The sequence below is a fragment of the Centroberyx gerrardi genome, chromosome 2 (assembly GCF_048128805.1).
Source record: "Centroberyx gerrardi isolate f3 chromosome 2, fCenGer3.hap1.cur.20231027, whole genome shotgun sequence".
NCBI classification, from domain to species: domain Eukaryota; kingdom Metazoa; phylum Chordata; class Actinopteri; order Beryciformes; family Berycidae; genus Centroberyx; species Centroberyx gerrardi.
The window spans coordinates 11,030,665-11,058,314 of NC_135998.1; the positions used below are offsets into that span (position 1 = coordinate 11,030,665).

A 27,650-nucleotide genomic window follows, 5' to 3' on the forward strand; every position below is an offset into this window, starting at 1 on the left:
TCGTGGCAAGAGTGTAGGGGAGAGAGGGGAGAGAGGGAGGGAAGGGTCCAGGGAGGATGGATGGATGGATGGAGGCAGGGAGGAGGAAAGATGGGAGAGAGGGAGGGAGGAGGGCAAGCAATGTGCTCAGGTTTTCCAGTGAGAAAAATCCTCATGTCAGTTAATGAGGCAGAATGTGCACACCAAGCAGTAAATTAACATTTGGTACGGTGCGGTGCACGAGCAACACATCCTTACCAGTCAATAACAGCACAGTGGCACAGCGCTGTCTCACACACTATGCACACACACACACACACACACACACACACACACACACACACACACACACACACACGTCCTTGGTAAAAAGGAGCCTCTGATTCTATGCTGTCCATATTGTATTAAGATAAATCAGACTATAAGACTTTGGCTTTTACTGTTGCATATATTTTCAAATAACAGTGATAGTATTCACATTTCCAAAGCTTTTCAAGCACAGTGAATTGCTTGAGTGCTTTAAGATCAACAAATCTACAAACACATAAACATGCAATTATTCTCTGTTGGTCATAGTGCAAGTAGCCCCATTGAGAAATCAACAAAAACAAAACAATGAGCATTTTACAGCAAACAATAGGACGGCTAATGTAACTGTCCTCCTTCTCAACCTCTACCATTAAAGAGTCAGAGGGTGCGAGAGAGAGAGAGAGAGAGAGAGAGAGAGAGAGAGAGAGAGAGAGGGAGAGAGAAGAGGGAGGGAGGCAGAGAAAAACAGAGCGAGAGGAGAGACGGAAGAGGGAGACAGAGAGAGAGGAGGTGAGAGAGAGCTGGGAAGGAGAAGGAAAAAGGGAGGAGGAGAGAAGAAGGAGGGATGCAGAGAGAAAGTCAGGGGGAGGAGAGAGAATAGGGAGAGAGACAGAGAGATAGCTGATGGAGAAAAGGACTGAGGGCATGGTGGAAGAAACAAGCAGTTGCTCCACTTTCCTCCCTTCCATCTACAGTTTAAAATTGAATTAGCAATGAAGTATTTATACAAGCGCAGTGTGGATTTTCCAACTCAATGCCTCTGTACAGTAGACGGCAGGGGGGGATAGTGACTTGAAACTAGGGATACAGAGAGCACAAATTGATTGGTACCTTTTCTTTTTCTGTTTATGTGCTACAGGCACAATGACACATTCACAGCCACACACACACGATCATTCCCACACACAGAGAGAGAGAGGAAGAGAGAGAAAGATAGTGCGAGAGACACTAAGTAGCAGAGGGATGATGACAAATGAGAGTTGACTGTGGAAAAACACCTAGCTTAAGTTTGTTTCTAGCTGTCTCCCCTTGTTGCCATGCTCCCAGTCTAATGTGACAATGGTGAATGCTGATGTAAGCTCTCTTGGATCAGAGTGTGTGCAGTGATATCACTGAATGAATGGCAGCTCTTCTTGGCAGAGAGGTCTGGAAACTGTTGGTTTGATACTTTGTCCTTTCCAGTAGTTTTACTACTTGAAAACTGATATTCTTTACAATACGGGATCATTATAACTCAATGGCTGTGATAGTGTTTCTGTGTGTGTGTGTGTTTGTGTGTGTGCCATGTATCACCGGGATTGCAGCCTGATGGCAGATGGACTGGCTCCACCCTGTTCAAACTCATCACTCAATAACCAATCTACGCTGGTGGAGAGCACACACACACACATGCACACACATACACACAAACAGTAACACACAGACAACCGCATACACACATGCAAGTCCCAATAGCAACAGTATAGGTGACACTGCACAGTACTTTGTTCCAGTCCGTCAAGGAATTACATGTTTCTTTGGAAAAAACAAATATCTCTGTAAACATTAAAGAGGTTTGAATTTTTGACCATCTCCCATAGTTTTATAACAAAAACACTCATATTTGGTACTCTATAAAGTGAGAGTGACAGCAATTTTCAGAAATCTTTGAACTTAACAGTCTAATCCCAATATCTGTCAATAAACAAATCTCTTTCATTTTGTCTTTGAGTCAGTTTTAATTTTTTTCCTCTTTCTGTTTCATTTTTTTCTACTCCACAAATAAACACAAAAATGTAGCTTGCAATAATCATAAAAAACACAAACACAACAGAAGTTATTGCCCACCAAATATCTACTATGCCTTACCCAGACATCTATAACCCCTGAACCATGACTGTAACCTCGCTAAATGACTTGCTATGAAAATTTTTCTGTTTTCTATGTAGGCAAGTATCACTTGCCTTGGTCAACCCTAAAACATTTCTAACCTATGTTCTTGCTATGTACTTGCTGCCTTTCCTAGGAAGGTTAACAATACAGTATCTGCTTTGTCTCATGGGCTGGAGCTTGAATGTGGACCCCAGTAAAAGACTGTGGTTGTGGTTGACTGAATGTGAAGCAGGGCATCGCTGAAAAAAAACACACACTCTCAGTAAAGCTTCCATGGAGGATTAAAAGAAAAGACATGCCTCCAATCGGATGTTAAAAAGCCATATAGCCATAGGGGTTAAATTGGAGTGGAGCCAACCAGAGTGCAACTGTGCTACATAGGTGAACCCCGGCCCATTATCCTCAGCATCACATCACCCATAGGTGCCTACTCCATACAGCAAATGGGGCTCTTGACCCGACACTTTTGATTTTATGGGGACAAGTCTGTCTTTTTGCCCCCATACCTTTTTTATCATTGACAGTTACTATTTTTGGCCCTAATATACATGAATATAATCTAATAAATAACAGACATTTTTTTTAAAAAGTCATTGGAAATGTATTGTCACCTCTGTGACACCCCTGCTGCTGATATTAAAAATCCCAAATAAATGCATTTTGAAATAACTTGTGGTAGTGGTGGTGCTTCCATTATTTTCAGTTGCCTGTATATGTATCTGTTCTATATATTACCAATGCGATGCCATTGTGGATAGACTGTAAGAGTTCACATCAACATTTCATTAACTGAAACCAAAACGGAATTGACAGAAATGACTGCTGGATTGAAATTTAGAAAAGGATATTGAAGGGCAGCCTTATTACACTGAAACCAATCATATTTAAGAGCTTAGAATTGTCATCAAACTAAGACTGTATAGACTGTATTACACTTGAAAGACTGTATTGAAACTAGAGTGTATAGACTCCTTGAAATGAATGACTGAAGCTTATTACCTCATTATAATGACACTGAACTCTTTCAGAGCAAAAATAGTTGTTATTGTACATTGAAACTTTGTGATGTGAATGATAAAGAAACTGGGACTCATATTTATTGTATTTACTCAGAATAAGGTTTAATACTTTCACTTCCAAGAGAGATCACTAAAGTCTTGATATACCATTTATAAAACGTAATACTCAGCCTGACCACTACTGCTGCCGCACACATGCGTACAGCTGCCAATCCCGGTAAATTCCCGGTAGATCTTTCCTGGTTTGTTTTTTCTGCATTCACACAGTAATATTGCTCCAAAACAGCAAGAAAATTACCACTACTGGGGCCAGACCCGAACCCAGGACGCCACACGCACATGGCACTCGCCCCAGACCACCGTGCCACCAGGACGCACCCTAATTTATTTTTAAAACAAGTAGTTTTGATGTAATATTTTCATTATTAGAATATTATATCAAGTATCCAAACAACATTTTTGGGCACTTCAAACGGTGCTAGAGCCAAAACGAGAATTAATGTGCAACCAAAGCTAAAAATACCTCATAGAACGGATACTGTGTGAGATTTCAGATCAAACAGTGTATCCATTAGCCAGCATACATGCTGCAAAATCTGTCCAGGCCAGGAACGTGATGGGGGCAGGGTGTGCCCAAGGGCAGTTGCTTCAGTACATTAGTGGGCTCCTGCAGGTCACATGATCCATATAGACCTTCAGGAGCTCTAATTCCATTACATAATGTCCAGCCGTGTGTGTGTGTGTGTGTGTGTGTCAATGTGCCAGTGTGTATCTCTTTCATTCTTTCTCTGATGATTCTTTGCTATTGAACTGTTCGCCTTTGCTGAATTTGGTAATGGCCTGTTGATCAGCATCATGGGTGCAATGTTAGAGAAAGTATAGGGTATACCTATAGGTCAATGATGTGAATCAGATGTGCATTTTGTAACTGCTGTACATTTGACACATGTACATAGATAGAAATAGAAATCCCATGAAATCTGGGATACAAGTACTATCTAACTTGTCTTATCTTATTGATCCAGGTCTCATTAGAGGCATTGTGAGTTGAAGATGAAGGTCAACATCCAAATAATTCTGGACCCATGTTGCAGCTCTTTTATCTTGATAGTCTTACAGTAACAAACTATTTTCCTTCCAGGATTTTGTGTCTCTGCAGCATGACAAGTTACATATCACATCTTATCACCATCCAAGGCAGACACCCATCCATCTCCCCATCCCTCCATCACCCCGCAAACATACTTCAGCTCTCACTCACGTGCCGTGTCACACTGTAATCACCACGGTAACATCAGTCACTTCAGACCGCCTGCCGCTCGACCCTGGGGTCAGGATAAACTTTGCCAATAGATTTACAGCTGTTAGCCCTCCCTCTGCGTGCCAGGGCTTCAGGTTGGCTGGCCTTGCTAACAATGGTGATGGATGCTGTGACTAACGGGTACGGACTGGCAGAGGAGCTTTGATTGGTGAAGATCTCTACGACTGCACATCGCTCTAATGGGCCATTGGCAGAGTGACTCTCTGATCCCATGGCACGGCTGCATCAACATTTCATCTATTGCTGGTGTTACGGCCCAATATCAAGCTTCTCAGAGGAGAAAAGTAACACAATGTAGATAAAATGATGCCAAAAACAAAGAAATATTTAATGCCAAAGTGCAAAGGTGACAAAAGTGCTACAACAGAAGCAAAAGACTTGTTGATTTACACCAGCATCAATAAAAAATAAATAAATAACATTGTCATAGAATGGCGGATGGCAAAACTAAGGTGATAATTCCACTATAAAAGGCATGATACACTTTATATTATTTCATTTATTATATTTAACCAGTGATTTAATCTTACACCCAGTCCTAAAATCTATTTTGTTAAAAAGTGAAAAATCTCCTATTGAAGTTAAACAATGTTACTTGTTTCCAATGCAGTTTACCTTATTTCAATAATCTTCTAAAATATCTTGAAGAAAGGTAAATCACTCAAATGTCAGAAATGTCCATCCTATTGGCAGATTTTATTTATTTTTTTTCACTCATTTTATCAAAAATAAGATTTTGAGATTGGCTAAAGGGTTAAATGATGGACATTTTTTGAAAAGTAGCACCCCTCTACTGTTTCATCTCCCTCTATTCTTTAATTTTCTCGGAATACCTCAGTTTGGCAGGGCGTCTGCTGGCATGGGATCAGTGCTTCGGCTGAAGGATAAAATTAGCTTGGGCAAAGTTTCAGAGGTTGGGTGTCTCTGAAGAAGGTATTGATTTTTGATGAGCCAATTCAGTGTGGGTTTGTCTCTATCCAAAGTCTGTCAGAGGGACTTTTGATCTGACTTCATTATGTTACACAGTGGCATGTAGAGGAAGTAGATACAGGAACGATGTATTTGCCAAAAAAACCAACAGCTTTTTTAGCTTTAATATGCTATTGTGGTGTGCTGATGACAACGCCTCAATTCCAATACATATATCGAAATTAAATACATTGCAATACAAAAATGTGACAATACGTATCGTGGAGCAGAAAAATTTATCGCGATATTAGCTACATTTTATTCTGCTGTAGTAATCACAAATGAGACGGCTTGCCCATCACAATTTCACAAGCTCTCCATCCAAATTATATTATTTTCACTTTATAATGACATTTTTAAAGAATGATTTGTACCTCAGAAATAAACATAATTCTGCAGTCATACTTTGTTGTCATTGAACTTTTATTTATCACATCGTATCGTGGTTGTATCGAATTGTGAACCCCATATCATGTATTGAATCGTAGCGTGAGATAAGCATATCGTCCCATCCCTACTATCTATCTATCTGTCTATAGTCTGTCTGTCTGTCTGTCTGTCTGTCTGTCTGTCTTCTTGTCTTAAATTGCGGACATTCAGAGTCTTTCAGACAAAGGCAGACAGAGACATTATGTCATAAACACACTCAGCATTATGATGATATGCAGACATGTAAGAGCGCACCCATAGCTGAGAGCATTCATGGACCAGCGCCGGCCTGCAAGACTCAGACATATGCTGTTGACATTCAGGCACAGACTGTGAAATACTGAGCATGCAAACACAGAAACTTACGGAGCCCGGGAGTGGCCATCGGGAGAAAAATAATATATGTCGTGGCCACGATTTACTGTGACGTGCGCACGATATGCAATTCGAGCTCTCGTTTTCTTTTTTCGTGCGCACAAGATACAATTCGTTCCCTTGATCTGGTTAAAATGAGCCCTCGTTTTGGTTTATTCGTGCGCACAAGATACAATTCGTTCCCTCGCACAAATTGCCAAAATGTGCCCTCAAAATAGTGATATCATGCTCTCAATATATAATAGCCTACATGCGCTCTTCACGAGCTTATAAAGAGTCAGTGCACATATTGGTGATTATGTTTAAATGTGGCGCTGTCCTGGGTGTGTTGCAGCCACCTGATTGTGTTTACATGGCCTGAAGGTTAAGTGGCTAAATATGTTGCAATATTTGGGGGATATGCCTATTCAGTATAAACAGAGAATGGATATTAACATACCAAATCCTTACTAGGCCTATCTGCAATACCTAAAAGCTACATTTTAAGTTGCATTTTTTCCTAAACTGCACAGTTTAACGAAATCGAGGGAACAAATTGTATCTCATGCGCACGAATGGACTAAAATGTGCACACGTTACAGTAAATCGTGGACTCGATATAACTTTTTTTCTCTCCCAATGGCCACTCCCGGGCTCCATAGAAACTAACACAGACACACACACAAACATTTACCAACACACATACATTTTGTGTAGCAGTGGTGCTTGGGAATAATTTAGTTTTGGTACCACATTCATCATTGTTTTGGTCCCAGTTATGCTATAGTGCAGATTGCAGTGCTGATTTCTTTTCTTTTTTTGGAAACTTCACCATAATAAATAATAAATACATTAAACCAACAATTTGTTTTATTTTATTGAGAAATTCGGCAAAAATGATGCTGTTATTGTAATTTCCTTTTGTTTTTTTCAGTTGTCGTAATTTTCTTTTTACTGTTGTGGCCCACCACTAATTAATGAATTTACCCATCCATACATACAAACACACAAACACACACTCACATGAGCCAACACACACTCACACACACACACACACACACACAGACCCATGATGTTGCAGTTAAAACCCTCAAGTCTCAGCAGTTGTGTGTCCAGCTGCAGATCAAGAGAGCCTGTGGCAAGACAGCTTCACCCTCACCTCTTTCCTGTCCTCCCCTCGCTCACAGACACACACACACACACACACACACACACACGCCTAAGTATCACCAACCGCCAAACACACACAAAAAGGCTTACACAATTACTCCAGATAACTAATATTGCAAATAATCACTGTACTGTATATATTGGCACAATTACATACAAACAGTAAAGGTAATAGATAGAGATATTCTTTTATAAAAGCTCATGACATGGAGCTAAAGGCCTCTACTAAACTCTTAGAGTTCCCTCTGAGAGCTGGTAATCACAGATGTATTGGTTAAAGTGCCACTGATTGAGCAGAGCGAGCCAAAATGATAATTATATTTGACTTCAAAAACACACGACTGGACATGCAGAAAATAGTCATACTGTATTAAGTGTACTGCTGAATAGGCCTTATATGGCTCAGTGGTCTCATAAACAAACTCTAGATACCAGACACATCTCCACATAACAGACACTAAATTTCCAATATTATAACATCAATATGCTAGTGAAAGAAGAATCGGTCGGGCGCTGTGACTCTGGCCCTTGCACTTGTTAGTGTTGGTTGTTGGAATATTCAAATATAGAAGAATGCCGCAGCGCTCTGATGACTCAGTGTTGCAGATGCATGGAACAAACTTCAGAGTAAAGTAAAGTAAAAGTAAAGTAAAAAGTAAAAAATATTCTGCACACTCCCAAAAGTTAGCTGGACAAAAATCTAGCCAAAATAATAAATTTATTAACACAAATGCATAGTGACACACTTATGGGAGTAAGTGCATCAGCAAAAAAACAAAAAGGAAGAAAAAGGGCTGCAGGAGCAGATGTTTCATCAATCAACACATCGCCCATTAAGATAAGACTTCCTGATTAGATGAGAAAATTGACAACAGGTGAGTCACTTAGATTCCCTCATAGTTCCTAATACAACTTATCACCAACTTAGCTCATCAACCAGAGGTGAAGATTCTTCATTGATGACTACAGCCCAAATTTCATGAAATGAGTCTTAAAATGCAAGTTTGTGTTCTGTGCACGAAAAGTGAGAGAAATACTATTTCCAGTTACGTGAAGGAGGCAACAATGGCAATAACCAATGTATAAATGGTCCCTTAACAGCGATGATACTATAAAAACAAATAATCAATGGACACACCATCAGACAATAGTCACCTGGCCAGGGTTAATTAATAAGTTATTAATAAATTCTGGCATGTCATTTAGAGCAATGACCTACTTGGTGAGACTTTCTCTGACCCCCTGCTGTTTGTCTTCTCAAAAAGCCGGAGTTTGCAGGATCAGTTGGCTTGGGCCTGCAGAAAATGTTTCTTATTCCCATTATCTCAGATGTGATTCTTTTACACATCCCTTACATAAAACGTTTTATAAAATAAAACAGCTCATCACATGCAAGTCCACTCATGTGGTGTACATAATTATTTGCCCATGTTCCTTGACAGTACGCCCCTAAGCATCAGAATTACAGAATATATAAATGCAATTTGCAGGCAGGATGAGAGATCTGTTGTTTTTCTACATTTCTGCTAATCATTCTCCTTCTTAATTAACAGTTTCTGGACAATGAAAGAGTCCCTCAGCAGCGTAGAGGTGGTGACCAGAAAATACAATGAATTGCACCCTTAAGTTTGTCATTATGCATTTGTGTTAATAAATTGATTGTTTTGGCTAGATTTTTGTCCAGCTAATATGTGGCAGTGTGTGGAATATGTCTTGGAAATTATGCATATTCTAGTGTTACACTCTACATGCATGAACACATATTTCACAATGGTTTTGAACATGATTCAGACATTATAAACTGAGAACCAGAATTATTTGTTTCACAAAGCCAAATTTATAGAGAGTTGCTTTCTTGTACCTATGTTAAATATAGAATTCTATTAATTCTATTAATATAGGTACAGGATCAAGACTGCCCATCATTTTATTCTTTCAATAATCTCAAGCAATTGAAAAATGAAACCTTTAGCAAAATGTCTACAGTTTATGAATCAATTTTGATGAAATTTTCCTTTTAAGTAATAACTGTCTTCTGGACAGCTGAGCAGTGTGGCAAATGGAATGGGATGGTACAGTGTGTCAGTGTAATGGACATTAAAATTGAAGCCTGCACTGAGAACAAATTCCACCTCTGACCCTTCTCTGTCATATTTCATAGGTGTAACCTACATACACAGCAGGACACAGTCTTACATGCATGCAGACACAGATCTGTGCAAGTACACACAGTGGGAGCTTGTATATCCCTCATAAACCTTTACATGTGCCCTTGTGCTTGCAGACAAAGATACATGTACGCATACACACACACACACACACACGCAAGCACACACTATACATTCTAATTACGCGTTCCTCTCCTTTTATTCTTTCTTCTCTTTTGCTTGTAGTGCCACCAGTGGTGACTGTTGGCCACACTAGCTACTGAGTTTTTGCATTGACAGTTCAAAATGCTTCTCCTGATATTTATCAAAGGTCTCCCACCAGGAGCGCTGCTTATCTAAAATCAGTTTGATCTTCAGATCAAAATAAAAAATTACAGTCGAGTCCTAGATCAGCGCACAGAGAGGCTTGATAAATATCGGCCATCATGGTTCTATTCTGGAATCTTCCTGTGTTGTTGGAGCAGGTACAGATCCAGGGCAACATCAGATACAGTATCAGAGCAGGTGCTCAGTTAGCACACTGTAGTGGTGTGTAGATAGATGGGTAGCTCTGGTCTCAGATGCAGTGTAACCCTAGGCTGGGAGGTAAATATAGCCTGTGGCTGCTCAGGGCCGGGCTGAGTGGTGCTTACAGCTCGGCTCGACCTTGGCTCATCCTGCCTTCCCTCTCCTCACAGGCACCAGCCCAGACTGTTATGGTACATATTATTGTCGCCATACAACAAAAACAAAACATGTATCTCCAAAAAGGACGTTTTTCAAGAACTGATCCCATTTGAAATTAAACATTGGGTTTTCAAAAGGTTTCACAGACCGACGACTCCCTGAACTACACTCAATACATAAATGTACAATACATGTACAATTTTATATCAAGTAAGAAAATAAAAAGCAGGTTACATGGTTCTTACCTCACACACAAACCAGAAACATGTATACTTTGTGAGCCATGAATACGTACACACGCATGCACACGCACGCACATCTGTGTCCACACAGAAACACGCAGGCGTACCGCAACACATGTGTGCACACAGGTGGACACGAGCACATACATGCGCACAGGTCTCTTGGAAACTGGGACACTTCGTTTAGAGCCCTCCACTCTCATAGGCGCAAATAAACATACTCTCTCTCTCCCTTTCTCTCTCTCTCTCTCACACACAGACAAAGAATCAAGACGTTCTTTTCATACCACCTTACACTGAATCTGGGGCAACATATTTACACACAGTAGAGCTGCACTGGCCTGCGCAACAAGACCTGTGTCGGTTTACCACCTAGTTCACAGGTATAAGGAACTGAAACTCATGGGTTATAACAGCAGGTAGCTATGTAGCAGGTGATACATGTCTTTAATCAGTGCTACTCTCTATAGCCCCGAGATCTGTCACTTGGAAAATATATATAGCATCGTCATGCGCATGCGGTTCACAGTCGTCAGAGGCACAATCGTTCAGGTAGAACTGTGTGCTGCAGCGTGTGATTCTAAGATTTGCTCATTGGACTGTTTTCCAAAGATGGGATCACAGCCTTCCACTGTGGACCGCAGGATGATTAAGTGGGGGCCGAAATTAGTATCCAAAGCTATTGGGATATATACTGTAAGTTGGCAAAGAATTTTCCAAGTCTCATTTCCAAGTACTGAGGAAATCATTTGCTATGATGTAACTATTCCTTGTGCTATTTTGGGTGAGCACCTATGTAGAAAGAGATAGAGAGGCAAAGAAAAGGGAGACAGAGACACAGAGGCAGCGAGAGAGACAGAGAGGCAGAGAGAGAGAGACAGAGAGGCAGAGAGAGAGAGACAGAGAGGCAGAGAGAGAGAGACAGAGAGAGAGAGAGAGAGAGAGAGACGAGGCAGTGACAGAAGAGATAGAGCCTTAGTGTGTGGCCAATTAGATGTGGGCATCCATAAGGTTACATAAAAGAGGAATGAGATACCCCTGAAGCTATGCTATTGCACACACACACACACACACACACACACACACAGAAAAACATATGTGCATGTGTGCATATACACACACAGCTCCTTTGAAAACACACAACACACACACATGCACACACACACAAAGAGAACACAGTATCCATTAGCAGATATTTGGATCTATTGTATTAAGTGCACGCCTGGAGGAAACAGGAAAATGCGCAGGCCCAAGAAGCCTGATGCTGAGTTATTACAACAGAGAAAACGTTTCACATCCCAGCTTACCCTATCCCACTGGTTAGAGTCCTGAAAAACACCACTGCAGTTTAACGATGACCATGCCTTTTTATTTACTTCCTGGTTCACATAACCCGTTCTTAGTATAATCAGTTTTGTCACCATTTATTGACTCAATAAGACTCATATATTTTGTTGCACACTTCTTTTAGCCATGTATGTACAGTATGTATACATGTACAGTATGTGCAGGGTTTCCCATAAATTGGTGTGGCCTGCCCAGGTAAATTAACAGCCAAAAATCTGCACAGCAGCGAGCAGCTTTAAGGCGTAAAGCATGCTAATGTTACTCGTCCTCCTGGCACCAGTTTAGCCATAGAGCCATCAAGATAGTGATCTGCCCCTAGACGTCATCCAGCCAGGATCAGTAGAATTAGAGCTCGGGCATTTCTTGCCACACGATAAAAAACAAAGACTTATGCTGCTTATGCTGCTAAATATGCTTTGCATATAAATAAAGGCACTGATGTTGTATATATGCAAATATAATCTGGTGTTGAACACAGGTCAACAGAGTTGGCAACACTCAGAAGCGTGCCAAGTTTGTGCCTACACAAACCGAATAGAGAGGCAAAGTTTGAAATGAAGCTGCACACTGAGGTAATACATTTGTAAATAGATGTGTTATAGTTGCTTCACAAAACTAGCAATAATCAAATGGGAGTAAAAGTATAAAGCTAGCCAATGCTAGCCACATTAGGTTATAGTTAATAGAGTAATAAGGTGACCAGATTTTTTGGAGCAAATCATGGGACATTTGTGGTTAAGTTGGAATTTTTATCTGGATAGCTGGAGAAAATCACTGACCCTGTCCAGACTGCATTAGTATTACTAGAGGAGGTCTGGTAATGTAGTTTTTACTGGAGTGATTCAGTCATTTCAATCTCATTCCTGATCAACGTTATTTGTGATTATTTCAGAATTCAAGTCCCTGTGGCAGTGGTAATAACCAAGCAAATAACCTATACTTTTTCAACCAATTACCAACCACTAGACCTCCCCTGGGAATACTAATGCTTTCTGGAGAGGGGGAAATCCGGGGACATTTCTGAGGCCAGTGCCAGCCGCATACAAAGCACCAAATCTGGGGCCTGGACGTGGACGTCTGGTCACCATAGAGTAAGAGACTCTACTTCATGAACAAAAACAAAGTTTGCTAAATGAAATGTTTGCTAAATGAAATGTCAATAAAAACGCTGTCTTACATTTACACTGTGCAAACACTACTGATAAAACAAAAAACAAGTCCATCATCATTTGAATAGATTTGACACACAGCCCTTCCATCCATCCATCCATCTATCCATCTTCTGTCTGAATGATGCTATTCCAGAAGCAGGAGGCACACTTTTTGCCTGTCAGAAATGAGATTACATCCAAAAAAATTCAATTCAAGAACTGACATAGCCATCAAATGACATGTGGTTTTAAAATACAATAAATGCATCACCCAAACTGATCATCTGTAAAACTGAGAACAATGCTAGGTGCACTCAGAGATTTTCAATTGGCCGCAGAGTGACATTTCCACGTATTCCTTTGTTTTTAAGATAATTTTTGGACCAGTTTTGCTTTTATGGGATAGTCACAGTAGATAAAGACAGGAAGCGTTGGGGGGTGACATGCGACGAAGGTCCTGGGTCAGGTTTGAACCCAGGACGTTGCAGTTATGTGGTATATGCACCTGAGTCAGCTGAGCCACCAGGATGCCCCTGCACTTTCCTTTATTTATGGATTCCTTAACCCCATTACTATCCAGTCTATCCAGAGTAATGATAGGATCTCTGTTGGCAGTACAGTGGATGACCTTTGTGCGAGGGGAGGAGTAGAGTAGTAGAGATGCCATGCTGCCGAGTTTGATTTACATCCAATGGAACTAATTAACATCCGCAGAACATTAAGGCCTGCCTCTACCTCTTCCCCCTCTCTCTCTCTTTCTCTCTCTTTCTCTCTCTGTCTCTCCTTCTGGGTGCATAGCAACAATCTACTGGAGACACAGAGATTCAGAGAGAGATAGACAGAGAGACAAAAAAAACGTGGACAGAGAAAGACAGTGACAGTTGTTGATGGGGTTGAGAGAGAGAGAGAGAGAGAGAGAGAGAGAGAGAGAGAGAGAGAGAGAGAGAGAGAGACCGCTCAGACAGAACCAATGAAGCAGAGAGGGGGTTGTAAACTGCAAAATTTTCCACATTGCCTCATGAGACGTATCTTAAGCTTGTAAACTCCTGGAAAACTTTACAATGACATTGATGCTGTAAATTGCTTTGTCATTCTCTTGTATTTTGTAGTGCTGTAAAGAAATAAAATTTGATCAGAAAGAAGTATTGGCACAAAAAATGAGTTTTCCACTATGCAATGTCTGTAATCACCAGTTATAGCCAATAGAAAAAGCACTGAACAATTTGTGCCCTGGCTCGCATATTTTCATACTTTCACGTTATTCATAATATTTCTTTGTCACATTCCAAGACACTGTTTTGCATTAAGATTGAATAATATGAATTGTTCAGATATGCTCAGATAGTGTGCTCCACGTCCATTAATTTCTTTTTTTCAGGCTAAAGATTGGGGTTTAACAAATGGCTAGGTTTAAGGGTGAGAGGCGTTAGGTATCTGTTATTATGATGCAGTTTTGACATAATGACTTGTGAAAATCAAAAATTACAATTCAGATGCACTTTTATATTGGCTTGGAGGACATCCGAAAAGCATCTCTTCGTATTCTCACCAAGGCGACAAAATTCCAGATCATGTTGTTTCCAGTTAACTTTTAATCAGGAAAAAAAAAATAAACAAACATTCAGTCATTCAGATTGCTGGCAAACCCATCACCATGCTTCTGTCTGATGGCAGATTTGAGCCTACTGATTGATACCTATACTGACAATGTTGTCACCGCAATAGGCGGGACATATAATAAGCTCATACATAAGCTCACCTGCAGTCAAATTTACAGGAAAAAAGCAACCGTGGTCAACATTGGTGGACATATCTCTGATCACAGAAAATGAATATGGCATACTGTGGAAGCACAGTCACAGTATATTGCTAAAATCCCTCCTCTCTCAATTCGTTTTAATTCAGTATGCCTCATTGTCACAACTGTTACATGATCAATATTGACAAAGTCTCTCAATAGAATGAGAATCCATCATAAAAATTCTCTCTCTCTCTCTCTGATAGAGGTCAGTGATGAAAGCTGAACCCTGGCGGTCGTTATGGGCGATCTGCTCAGGGTGCGAACATGACTGTCACTGACACTGCTGAGCTATTTCAACACTGTTACAACCACTGTCACTGGTGGCTGTGCTATCTTTATTTCACTGTTTCCCATTTATATACAGTATCTCTCTTTTTGTCTCTCTCTTTCATCCATGTATCTCCCTCTCATCCATCTGTGTGTGCATGTTACAGTTGCTTGTTAAAGAAAGGCTCCACTCTCTCTCCACTCTCTCTGTATATTACCGATCTTTCAATCTGTTTCTCCCTCTTTCTAAACCTCTCCTGCCATGACGTTGTGAGTGGAGTAGTATCACAGTAGACTGAGACTTCAGCCTCTCTCCGTCTAATAATGATGTTTATATCTTGGTCCCAGTGAATACTCAGTTCTGATTGACGGGAGGAGTGTTCATTATCACTTTACATCAAAAACTAATTCAATTGTGTCTGCTCAGCGTCGCATCACGGGGTTTTTAGGCCCGGCTACATGCATTATGTTTCAGTGTAATGTAACCATACACCCTGACTGATTTCTTACACTGCCAGAAAATGTCCATCTTCCCAAGTCATTTGAGCTTTTTATGAAATCGCAATGTTAAAATCCATGGTGGTGGATGGGTGTAAACATTTGCATTCAACTCTGGTGACCTGTGTTCAATCTCAACTCATGCCAAGACTAGAGGTTTTCCAGTGTGAATAAAGTCTAAATTTTTAGGGTTCAGAGATTTTCTTATTTAATAATGACCAAAACTTTACCCTAACCTCAACCAAAGTTGTTGACTTGCCTAAACTTAACCGTTAACTAACGTTTTCACGTGACAAACAGGTGAAAATGTGTCCAATTTGTGCTATTGTTACATAATCCTTTCATAGTGGAGGAACATAAATCTTCACATTATCACAACACGTAATCTGTGTTTCAGAGTTCGTGTTAATTTCACGAAATTTTAAAAGACTGTCTTGTTCCAATTCCCCTTTATCATCCAAACTAGGTCTCTACATAGGTTCTCACTCAGATAGCACAAGGGATAGTTACATCACATCCTGTGTATGGATAAAAGAAAATTCTGTATTGAAAACCAAGTAAAATCATCCTTTTTTTCACTTGAAAATTACGATTTTTGAGATCGAAGACTCAAGAATAATTAATTTGTCAAAGCTGCCAGTTAGACAGGGACTGTCTTGCTGTCTTGTCTACTTTATTTTTTACCTTTGGATGTCAGTCACTACAGCACAAGCAGAATAATACATTCTGAGTTGTGCAGTTATTGAAAAATAATAAAATATCATTCCATATTCACATTGTTGAATGAATCAGCATCACAATACTGAATACAGAGAGTCTGACAAAAAACAAACAAGCAAAACAAGCTGAACATACTACCCAAAGCCTCACAGCTGTGCATATTGGACCTTTCATTCTTATTCCTTCATCATGTAGCCTACAGCTAGTATCAAAACAACAAGCTGTTTTCTACGAAGAGAGCATTAAACTACCTTAGAGGGAAAAGAAACCACAGAGCACATTACCTCTCTCTAAATAACAGATCTAATTTGGTGGACACTCCTTTCTCTTTTCTCTATCTTTCTGTCTCATTCTCTCTCTTTCTCTCTCGCTCTCTCTCTCTCTCATACACACACACACACACACACCTCCACACACTCTCATCTCACAGAGTGACTATAAAACAACCCTCTACCCTCTGTCACCACCACCACCACATTAGATATGTGCAGCACATAGTAACGCTACAGGAGGAGGAGAAAACAATAGAGTGCTGGCATTCCACTGAGCCATTAGCTGATGTACTCGGTGGGAAATACTATCTGAATTAATGAAAGTAAAACAATATTCTACTGACCAAACATCTTTCCAAAAAGAATATTGAATACGGAATATTTTTCAGAAAACATTACAATACTGGCCAGCTGCAGGGCAAGGCAGCACCACCCCAATAAAATCAGCGCCTAAAGGCACAGCCAGAAGAGTGGGAGAGGGGAGAGGGGTGGAGAAGTGAGATGGAGGGGTGAATGAGAGTTCCCCTGCCTGCAGGATGTGTCATTTTCAGCATATTTGGGTGCCTAGTTTGTGGCAGTACATGTTCGTGTTCATTTTTTACACAATATAGCAACACATAATGTGTGCTGTCATTAGCATATGTTGGGTCGAAAAGTAACACAAACATATGCCGTCCCAAACTAGACACACAGATGTGGTAAAAATGACACATCCATTATAAGAGCGTACCTCCGTTTTCCCCCACCATTTTGCATCTTCCCCCATGAATCTATCATATGGGGGAAAAGACCAGAACTAAGACCAAGACACCCTTCTGGGAAAGAAGAGAGCATGCAGAGCACATTACTGGGGATGTGATTAAGAGCACAAAAATAGCAGGAGTGCGCTAATCTCCCACTGGAGATGAATAAGAGTTGTGCGTCCATAAAAAGCTGAAATCCAAAAACATAGTGTTATGAAATATCACATTCCCTGTTACTCGACAAACAGCACATCTTGGTCACCCCTCAACCGCCATGACAATCAGCGCCAGTCTCCTTCTCCTCCCCCTAAAGCTAAATGTCTGACCGAGCACACAACCACAACCTGCACCGGAGCATCTGTGCATGACCGGTTACACACATGCACACCCGTTGAGGCCGCAAGATCATCTGTGCAATGATACGTGTGTAAATGCATCCTAACCAAATGTTGCACAATAGATGGAGGGAGAGAGACTGATAGAGAAATAGGGAGAGCGAGAGAGAGAGAGGGAGAGAGATGGATGGAGGAAATACCGTCACCTCCCCTGCCTCCTGAGGCGGCCAGCCATACCTTGCGCCTGCGGTCCCTGGATCGATTCCTCTTCTTGTTCTTCTCCTCCTCCTTGTCTCGCTGCTCCTGGGCGGCGGCCTCCGCTAGGTCCTTGTTCTTGCGGAGTTGCTTGGCGGCTTGCGCCATGGTGCCGCTGCTACTGCTGCTGCTGCTGCTGTCGCCGTAGCTCCAGCCCTCCTCCTGTTTGCACTAGCACCAGTCCTCCCCGTTTCCTGTTCCTGTGCCCCTCTGTCCCCCAGCCCCGTCACTTACCACCTCTTCCTTGGTGGCCACCACGGTGCGTGTGCGTATAAGGCTAGCAATGGGAGCGTCTATGTCTAGATGTGTGTGTGTGTGTGTGTGTGTGTGCATGAAAGAGATTGATGCTACAGCAGCCACAAGAGAGCCTCCAGCAGCCACAAAGAAAGATGCTACAGCTAGTGGTGCTGATGCTGCCGCTGCCTGCCGCGGCTGCTACTCATCCAGTCAATGCACTGCGCTGAATTGCCTCCCCTCCCCCTTCCTTCCTCCTCCCTTCTCTCCTCCCTCTTTCCCTCTGCCTGCACAGACCAGTCACGCAGTCCTGTGCTGAACACGGTGGGGATCCTGCTGCAGAGCTCCCTCTCTTTCTATCTATCTATCGAATGTCCTCCTCTTCCCGCTGCTCTGCCTCTTTCTCTCCGTGTTCCTCCTCTGCCGAACGCCTCTCTTTCACTCTAACTGTCGTGGTACCTTGCACACGTGAAGTGCAAGAGATGATGGCGACAGAGCTGCGGAATACCTTCAAATTATGTTTTTTTTTTCTCACGTCTTCCCTCCTTCTGAGCATTGGCTTTTCCACGGCTCTAGCACCTCCCTCCTAGAAAGTGAGGGAGAGAGAGCAAGAGTGAGAGAGATGGAGGCTGGTAGAATAGAAATGGAGACCTTTTATTATCTAATATGCAGTCGCTGAGTGCTTGTTCTTCTGTGGGTTCATTCGGTGCACAGCCTGGTTATTTCTTTGGGTATCAAAAGATTACTATTAAGGTGAAAACATGGTACCATAAATTGACATTCACACATCAACGCCGGCCCGCTTCCCTCATGTTTTAGTGTCAAAAGCAAACAAGAAGAAAAACATCAACAACATGAATGCTTCATAAAAACTGCATGCTCTCCCCTCCCCTGTCTTTCCACTGCTTTCCCTCTTCCCCTCTCTCTTCACATCAGGAGGGCATGCATGGACGTTTGATGCAGCAATTCAGTTGCAGGTGAGTAGACAACAGAGCATGAATAGAAGATAAGACAGGAAGATTTACAGAAAGAGTGACAGCGATTATCAGTCTATATTTTGGTGTTACATAAAACCCTTTTTTTTTTTGGGGGGGGGGGGGGATATTAGCCTATCTATCTAGCCTTATCTTTTGATAGTCACTCCAATTAGTCATCACTGAATTGAACTGAACTGAGAGCAACAGAACATCCAACCAATCACACCTGTTCCCTGCATTTCACAATCAAGCTCAATCTAATATTGCTCTGTCTCACTGTCTAGACATAAAGACCTTAGTGAAAATAAGCTAAATGTATGATTGTGTATTATTTAATTTTAATAAGACATTTTATTATCCTGATGTTTTCTGTTTTATAGTAATAAATGTATGTGATTTTTACATTTTAGTAGAACTGTCCATATTCTTATATTTTAAACCCTCAAATGATTTCCATCAATCAGTCAATCAATCTAAGAAATATGCACACATTAATCTCAATATTTTCAGCAGACCCTTTTGTACACATCAAGGGAAAGGGGAAAGAGCAGTGTTTTTGAAAGCACATTTGTGCATTTTTATTAATTTCTATTCCAGACACTCCACACATCATGCCTTTGCTGTGTTTAGTCCTCTGGTCAGCATCAAAGCAGGGAAACAAAGGAAAAATGCACTGACATCTCTCTCTCCCTCGCTCTCTTTCCCCTCTCTCTCCTCATTTACTTTCTCCCCTCTGCCATTTCCGCAGAAATATGATGTTGCAGTCCAAGGTACAGCACAGCCTTCAAGACAGAGGCCATGTGACATGACTAGGAATGCATCAATCTTGTGTATTTATGGGTGTCACTTGCCAAAAGATTAGCAACACCTGCATGATACGGGCCAAAAGGCATGGTCTGAAAATCATTTCACTGTAATCCAAGCCCTAAATTAAAGCCGGTTGAAATCAGTACGGTGGTTATATGCGAATCTTCGAAATTTAAATTTCCCTTGGCGAGGGCAATATTAGTGAGGACTTCCTTCCCTTGCCAAGTAACATGACCCCAACCCCCACCTGCAGAGCTCATGTGCTTAAAGTGATGCCTCCCCTGTGTAAGCAAGGCAACTGTCTTCTACATTTGTGCGTGCTGATCGCTATGAGAAATACTGCATAAGAATTAGTAGCAGTAAATTTGTCTGTCTGTCTGTGTGTGCCTGTGAGCATTTCTCTGTGTGTGTGTGTGGGGGTATGTGTGTGTGTGTGTGTGTGTGTGTGTGTGTGTGTGTTACACGTCCCAGTGTGCATGCATCTGAGTGACAACTTTGTATTTTGTTGTGCCCGATGATAATGGATCTATTAAACTCGAGGCAGTAAACACTATAATGGTTAACCCCTCCACTCTGCAGTACTTTCGCCTGAGGAGCTGAATGGTTTTGTAGCGATCTGAAGAAACTTGCTTGATCCCTCCAAATGCCACACAGAAATGACCTTCTGCAGGTTAAAGGTCAAATGTGTATATTCAAGGCTGTGTGCATCATAAAGGATAAATAGAGAACGGATACCTGTACTCTGGATTGATGTTCCCATGGTGGTTTATTCAGCAATGTGTCAACCTCAACTGGTCTTTGGCAGACACAAATCTCTCAGATGACCAGTTGAGTTTGACTCTTTACTGAATAAACCACTGAGGGAAGCTCAATCCAGTGTGTCTTCATGCTGTCACATAGTCTCACGTTTTGCATTGAGAACCTGGTCAGGATTTTGGTGTGCATACACCTGCTGGATAGTAGTAATTAAAACAAATTTCTATTTTATGCTGTATCTTTAAGATATCAAAGATTGGTGTGTTTATGATAATTATTTGAGGTCTGCTGCCACCTGCAGGAATAATTTCCATGTGTTTAAATTAATACAACCTCTCTTCGCATTCATATGAAATCAAGATTCTTGGACCATCTTGGCTCTATAACAATAACCTATTTACATTGTAAAAATACTTTGCTAATGCCCCTGTTATCTAATGAGGATGATGACTCCTGTGTTTCTAAATCACTTTATCATTCATCCTAAACATGATCATGATTCACAGAGCCAGCCAGCACTGGACTAATTTATGAAGACTGCATCTCATGACGCACATTCAACTAAAGGAGGCCTACATGTGGCCCAAATAGCCTCAAGACGTCACTGTTATTCATATGCATTTACATACCCATCAATAGCCAAAATATGGCCAATGCAAACTCCTCCTTATATTATATATAGCTTACATAAAAGCTCACTCAAAGATGGAGAGAGTTGGATTGCATCACTCGAGCAATTACACATGATTAGCTGTCACCACTCAGGGTCAAACATGCATGAGTTGTGCATGGCACATGCAAATTTCACAAAACAACTAATATGTGCCCCTGAAAGTGTTCAGTACAAGTGTGTTAAGAACGTTGTAGTTGTGGTCTGCCTGTGTGTATATCCTTCTCCCTTCATGCTCGTGTCTCTTTAAATAGATAAGTATCTCCTCACAATAAGTGCAGTAGCTTCAGTGCTACTTCAAGCTCCCATCTACAGCAATAACCTTGTGGGTGGAAATGCTTCATTCATAACTATGTTACTAACACCATTCCAAATCTTCTAATGCTTTACATCACAGATAATGTGTGTCAGATTCAATGTGTGACACTCTCCAACCACAAACCTCTCACAAAACCTTGCCACCATTACAACAACCTCCAATAGTAAGAATTATCGTTCTCTCATTATGTCATTTGACTTGTCTCCAAAACAGATGTAGTCATACCCCTGTCTCTGTCTATTGGACGCTCAGTAACAACAGTATGCTTTTTTCATTATTAATGCTGCTCTTCACTCTCCGACATCCTTGAAAGTCAGAGTGAAGAGCATAAATGGACTGCCAGTCAAAGCTTTTAAAAATGCAAGCAAGCATGAAAGTGAGCAAGCAAGTAGACAGACAGATAGATAGATAGATAGATATTAATATCTATCTAATATCTAATTATGCGGCAATAGCAGGTGGCGCTGCGGCTCTGCAGACAACCAGAATTGCACCCTTGGCCTCGCTTTGGCTGCACTGGCTCCAAAAAAAGTCAACATGGCGGAGACCGTAAACCCAATCTCCAGGCTTCAAAACGGCCCTTCAGAAGCCAATAGGTGACGTCACTACTTCCATCATTTTTTTTCTGTCACAACAATTGTCAAAGGATCCTTTTCACTTGTGAGAATAATATATATCAAACAAACAATACATCATTGTCACAATAATGGCATATTCATGGATGGCAGTGTTTATACTCTTTATTTTGATGATCACTTTAATAGATTATGAACTACGTATGGTTAATTGGGAAATTGGTCTAACTGTGCTCTTGGTAGCAAGGGTAAGGGCCATGCGTCCCACAGTTGTTTGTTGTCTGCTGGCTAATTGTTATGAAAATTTGATAAATTATCCTTGTCAAGTAAAAACCTCATGCTTTCAGGAATATTAGTAATATGGGCAAGCCAGCCTATTGTACACCACAGAAACTTGGCTTCACCACTAATACGCAAGAGTGGTAAGGGACTTGACATTTTTGTTAACTCTAGACGGTATTACTCTGAAAGTTGGTGTCTGTAGCCCAGGATTTGAGCTGCTGACTGCTAGGAGGTAATATAGTGGGGAGAGAGAGTGGCGGTAAACTTTGGGGGAAAGGGGGAAGAAAAGTCAATGAGTGTGACGGCCTTTTTAACAGTAAGACAAGGGAGACGGGGTGCTAGGGGGTGTTAGGGGTGCATACAGCTCCACCGCCCTTGGCAGATCAGACCACAACCTGATGAATCTGGTATCTAAGTATGTGCTCATCGTCCAACAGAAGCCCATTGCCACCAAGACTGTAAAATTGTGGTCTCAGGAATCTATGGGGGTTCTGCAGGACTGTATCTGGGACCTTCTCTATGGGTCTCACAGTGAGGACATGAAGGGACGCTCCCACTGCGTAATGGATTATGTCATTTTCTGTGTGACCACTGTGAGGACGCAATTCAAATGAAAAGAGTTTGCTGTCTTCCCAACAACAAACCCTTGATTACAAAACACATTAATCCCTCCTGGGCTTTCAGGACTGGGGACAGGGAGGAGGTTAAGTCAGTCCAGAGGGAGCTGAAGAGGAGAATTAAAGGGGAGCAGCGGCTATTCAATTTTTTTTATTATTATTCAGAAGGTAATAAAACAAAACAGAAGTGACACTGCCACCTGCTCATGCTTGCACAACCTCATCTCACACAAATACGTGAAATGAACATGACCTGTTAACACCAAATTACGTGTCGGTGGCACATAAAGTGTTAAAATTCTGTGTTCCCGGCACAAAACGAGGACGCACAAGGGAGGTGTTGAGTGGGATGAGAAGGATCACTAGTTATAGGCAGCTAGGTCAAATGGTGGAGGGGAACAAGCACAGACTGAACGAGTTAGACATGTTTTCAACAGGTATGACACAGGGACCCACGGACCACCTAACCCCACCCACCAGCTCAGCCTAGTGTGACCCATATTACCACCACCCACCCAACCCACACTCACACTGCCCATCTCTCCCCCTCCCCTTACTGATGAAAATGCAGCTGTCAACACCATCCAGCCCCTCCTGCACAGGGAGAAGCTCAGAGCGATGCAGGTGGACAAAACCATGGTTTCCTGGATTGTGGACTACCTAGCATTTTATATTTGTCACTAAGTCTGCCAACGTTTGACATTGTGCAGAGCAACATGGGGGCCCTTCTATTGTGGGATGCATCAGTGAGGGCAAGGAGGAGCAGTACAGGAGTATGGTGGAGAGCTTTGTCAGGTGGCAAGGAGAACCATCTGCAGACTAACGTCAGTATGCCACAGCAGCTGGTAGTGGATTTCTAAAAGAGGAAGAAACCACAGAAACACCTGTCACCATCCAGGGTGAGGAGGTGGAGATAGTGCAGACCTACAAATACCTGGGAATTCAACAACAAATTGGACTGGTCCAACAGAGAGATACTGTACTAGAAAGGGAAGACTAGACTGTTCTTCTTGAGGAAACTCTGGTCTTTCAATGCATGTAACACTACATGTTCTATTAGTGATTGGTGGCCAGTATATTGCTTTTTGCAGGGTGTGCTGGAGAGGCAGCACCAAGGCGGGTTTAACAAACTGGACGCAGTAGCAGAGGGGAGGATGAGGACTAATGTCCATCATGGACAACACCTCCCACTCACTATACAGCACCTCCACCTCATCACCCCATGCCCCAAGGTGCAACACAGAGCACTTTAGGTGCTCTTTTGTGCAGTTATCAGACCGTATAATGCTTCTTGTACAAATGGCCACTGTCTCAGTCAACTAGGAGGATGCTGAAGCAGAGCGCCAGCACTATCTATGCCAACTATCATTGAATGCCCTTGAATATATCTATGCAGTATTACTTGTACAGATTTATATAGATGGATACATTTAATGCATAAAAGTACTGGGTTTTAGTTAATTTAAGATAAGACTAACATAGTCAGATACTGTCTGAATTGTGATAATTGAAATAGAAAAAAAAAAAGACATGGCTGCTTTTAGGTTGCATTTTGAAAGGATTGCAGGAGCAGTGGCCAAATCCAGACATCCTCAGCCAAATGCGGACACAAGCTGTTTTGGTATTTTAGAAATGATCAGTTTCCTGCCAACATGCTAGTGAGGTGAAATCATGTTAGTCACAAAAAAAGGACCCAAAAAAAAGCACAAAAAAGATTGCATTTTGATTTTGGGTGACTATGTCTATGTCTTCATGCAGAGGATAGCCATATTTTGAGGCATACACTTCTTTCTAACATGGTATTTCTCTGCCTTTTCCACTTCTTAACTACTGCTCACACCTCTTGAGCTAGTTGGCTAGTTAAGGCTGTGTAAGCCTGAAGATGTAGGGAATGTATAAAGTAGAATGAACTACAGGCAGGTGACCATGGCCTACACTTAAACCAATCAAAGCAACAGAACAAATTGATACCAAATGAACAAACCATCAAGTCCTCATGAATCATTAATTAATTAAGAGAGCTGCGACAGCTTACAAATGCAAACCACATAAAACAACAGAGTCCCATCTGACTATATTGAAGGAACAGCTAATAAACACAGCAAGCAAGCAAGTGCTGGCCTCTGCCACAGCAAACCAAAAGACTGAGTTAAAAAACAATGCTGAAACAATATTCACTCAGCTGAACAGTTGCGTAGCCAAGTAGCCTAGCCTAATTAGCCACACAGGACATATAACCTACACTGCAAGGCAGCGGCTAAAAAAAAACTTGATCGTACCGTTTTGCAGAGGGCCAGGTGCGTGATTACAAAGCTCCAACCGTTTCTTTTCCTAAAAGTTATCCAGCTTCACGTTGTCCCTTCGGATTAAACCGTCTCTCCACAGCCGTAATGCGAAAGAAATACACACAACACGGTCCTCCATTTAATGCAGCCACTTCCATTTAGCAAAGGAGCGACAAAAAGTTTATTTTCCAAACCGCAGCGCTGGAAAACTAATATTCCTCGGCTGGTGAGGCTGCCGTTAGCTGGTGTTTGTGCAGCAGCTCCCTCTAACCTCCAGCGGGAGCGCGACAGGTTAGCTTCTGCTCGCGCCTCTTCATGCTAGAAGCTCCTTGGCTAGCTCCAAGGAGGTTCTAGCTCCTCCGATGCTCTCCTGGTCCGCATCCAATGGAGAGGTGCAAGAGGCGGGCTGAAGCATTAGTAATGTATCCTTCTTGCTGAACACAGCCCTCTTCATTTTATTATTTTTTTTTTGTTTTATTATATTCACATCAAAATTCAGTCATTTCATAATTATTTAATAATAAGATACATTTATTATTTTAGGTATTAATCCTGCTATTTCACCCCCACCAAAAAAGTAAGTTTCACACTTCCCACTGCTATGCTATGGGAGTGAATTATGAAAAATATATAAAAATATGTTGGCTATAGTATGCTGCAACCACTAAAAAAATGCTGTTTTCCAGGAAGGAAAAGTAGCCTAATAGGATTTTGATTTAATAAATAAAATACAAATTTAAAAATTGTAGATTTCTTAGGATGTAATATAATTTTTTCTCTTCATTCTGTCTTCAAGTAGGCTAATTTTGTTAAAGGAATCATACACCCAAGAATGAAAATTCTGTCATTATCTACTCACCCTCATGTCAGCATATAACACATAGCGAGGTTGCCAGTGATGTAAATTCAGGTCTTTTCCACTCAGTTGTTTTGGAGAAGGCTGCTACAGAGTTGTGCTGGTAACCTCCCTGTGTGTTATGTGGACAAACAAACTTCACCTGTGTTTCAACTGGCATGAGGGTGAGTAGATAATGACAGATTTTTCATTTTTTTCGGTGAACTATTCCTGTAAACTGCTCCATCAGCTTGTGGGTCAGGAGATGATACCTACTCGTATGAATTGATTCACTTTTATACTATTATACTATTGATTGTATAATTCCCAAAATGGCTGTGATAAACAACGTGCTTTGGTCAGACAGAATCTCTTTCCAACCCGGAGATAATATGAAACAGCACCTTAGCAACATTCTTGGCATTTATGTTGTGCAGAGACACTGTTTTGGGATATCAGTTTGCATAAACAAACGCAATATCACAGCACAACGTGTTATCCCCATGCGATACGGTCTAATGGCCTGATGAGGTCCAGGCCAATTGAGGTTGATGAGGTCTAGGCCAATTCTTTTGAAGGGGACCTTGATTAATGTGCAAATGCACTTTTGGAGTGGCTGGGGAGTTTGACTAGTTCATCAACAGGCAGCACACCACCTATGCACATCTGTGCGAATGCCCAGCCAGTAGAACTGGGCCATGAGCTGGTTCAGTGCCTTGTCCTGTCAAGATGGCCAGCCATCAGGTTATGAGCTGCCTAGAAAAGCGTTTCCCTACGACCTTTAGGGACTAACAATTGAGTATCTTCCTCATTGGTTTGAATGTTACAACCCACTCTGGGTAATCTGTCTCTTATCAATCATTTGTATGAGTATGTTTGCACTGTGTCAGGGTGAACCAATTGACCATCAACCATAATCACTTGGTCAAAGACGTCACGTAACCACAAGATGTCATCCTGACACTGTGAGTAAAGTCTCCCATAGGATGAACAGGTGGGCCTGCCGGGGCCTCTGCCGCAAGCAGAGCAGCCTCTATTTCAGGAGAAGAAGCACAGCCCCGATTCAGCCCCGCCTTGCCCAATTCCTCTCCATCTGTCCTGGACGACGCAACATCACCATTAAACAGAGCATACACCACCCTGCCTGTCGTGAATGGACCCTGTGTATTCTCTCAACCACAGTCTTTACGACAATGGTGATCGAGATGGCGTTGATGTTCCCGTGCCGGATCTGGATGTTAATCCCATCATTCATATTGTATTTATTCTGTGTATTTTGTTGATGTTCCATTTTGTTATCAATATTTAATAAATATTTAATCCCCCCCCCCCCCCCCCCGCACACCTAACCGTCGTGGAAGGGGGATGACTGTCTGTGAGGTCCTTCCATTTATTTTGCGGGATTT

At 41.6% G+C, this 27,650-nt stretch overlaps 1 protein-coding gene across 1 annotated transcript in view; it reads right to left on the reverse strand.

The window, feature by feature from the left end:
* The window catches only part of ank1b (ankyrin 1, erythrocytic b), a 97,767-nt gene extending 79,772 nt beyond the window's left edge, over positions 1-17,995 (reverse strand). Inside the window, exon 1 of the mRNA XM_078287458.1 lies at positions 17,870-17,995. Within this exon, the coding sequence (XP_078143584.1) occupies positions 17,870-17,995 (126 nt within the window). The remainder of the gene's footprint in view (positions 1-17,869) is intronic.
* Positions 17,996-27,650: the final 9,655 nt, after the last annotated feature.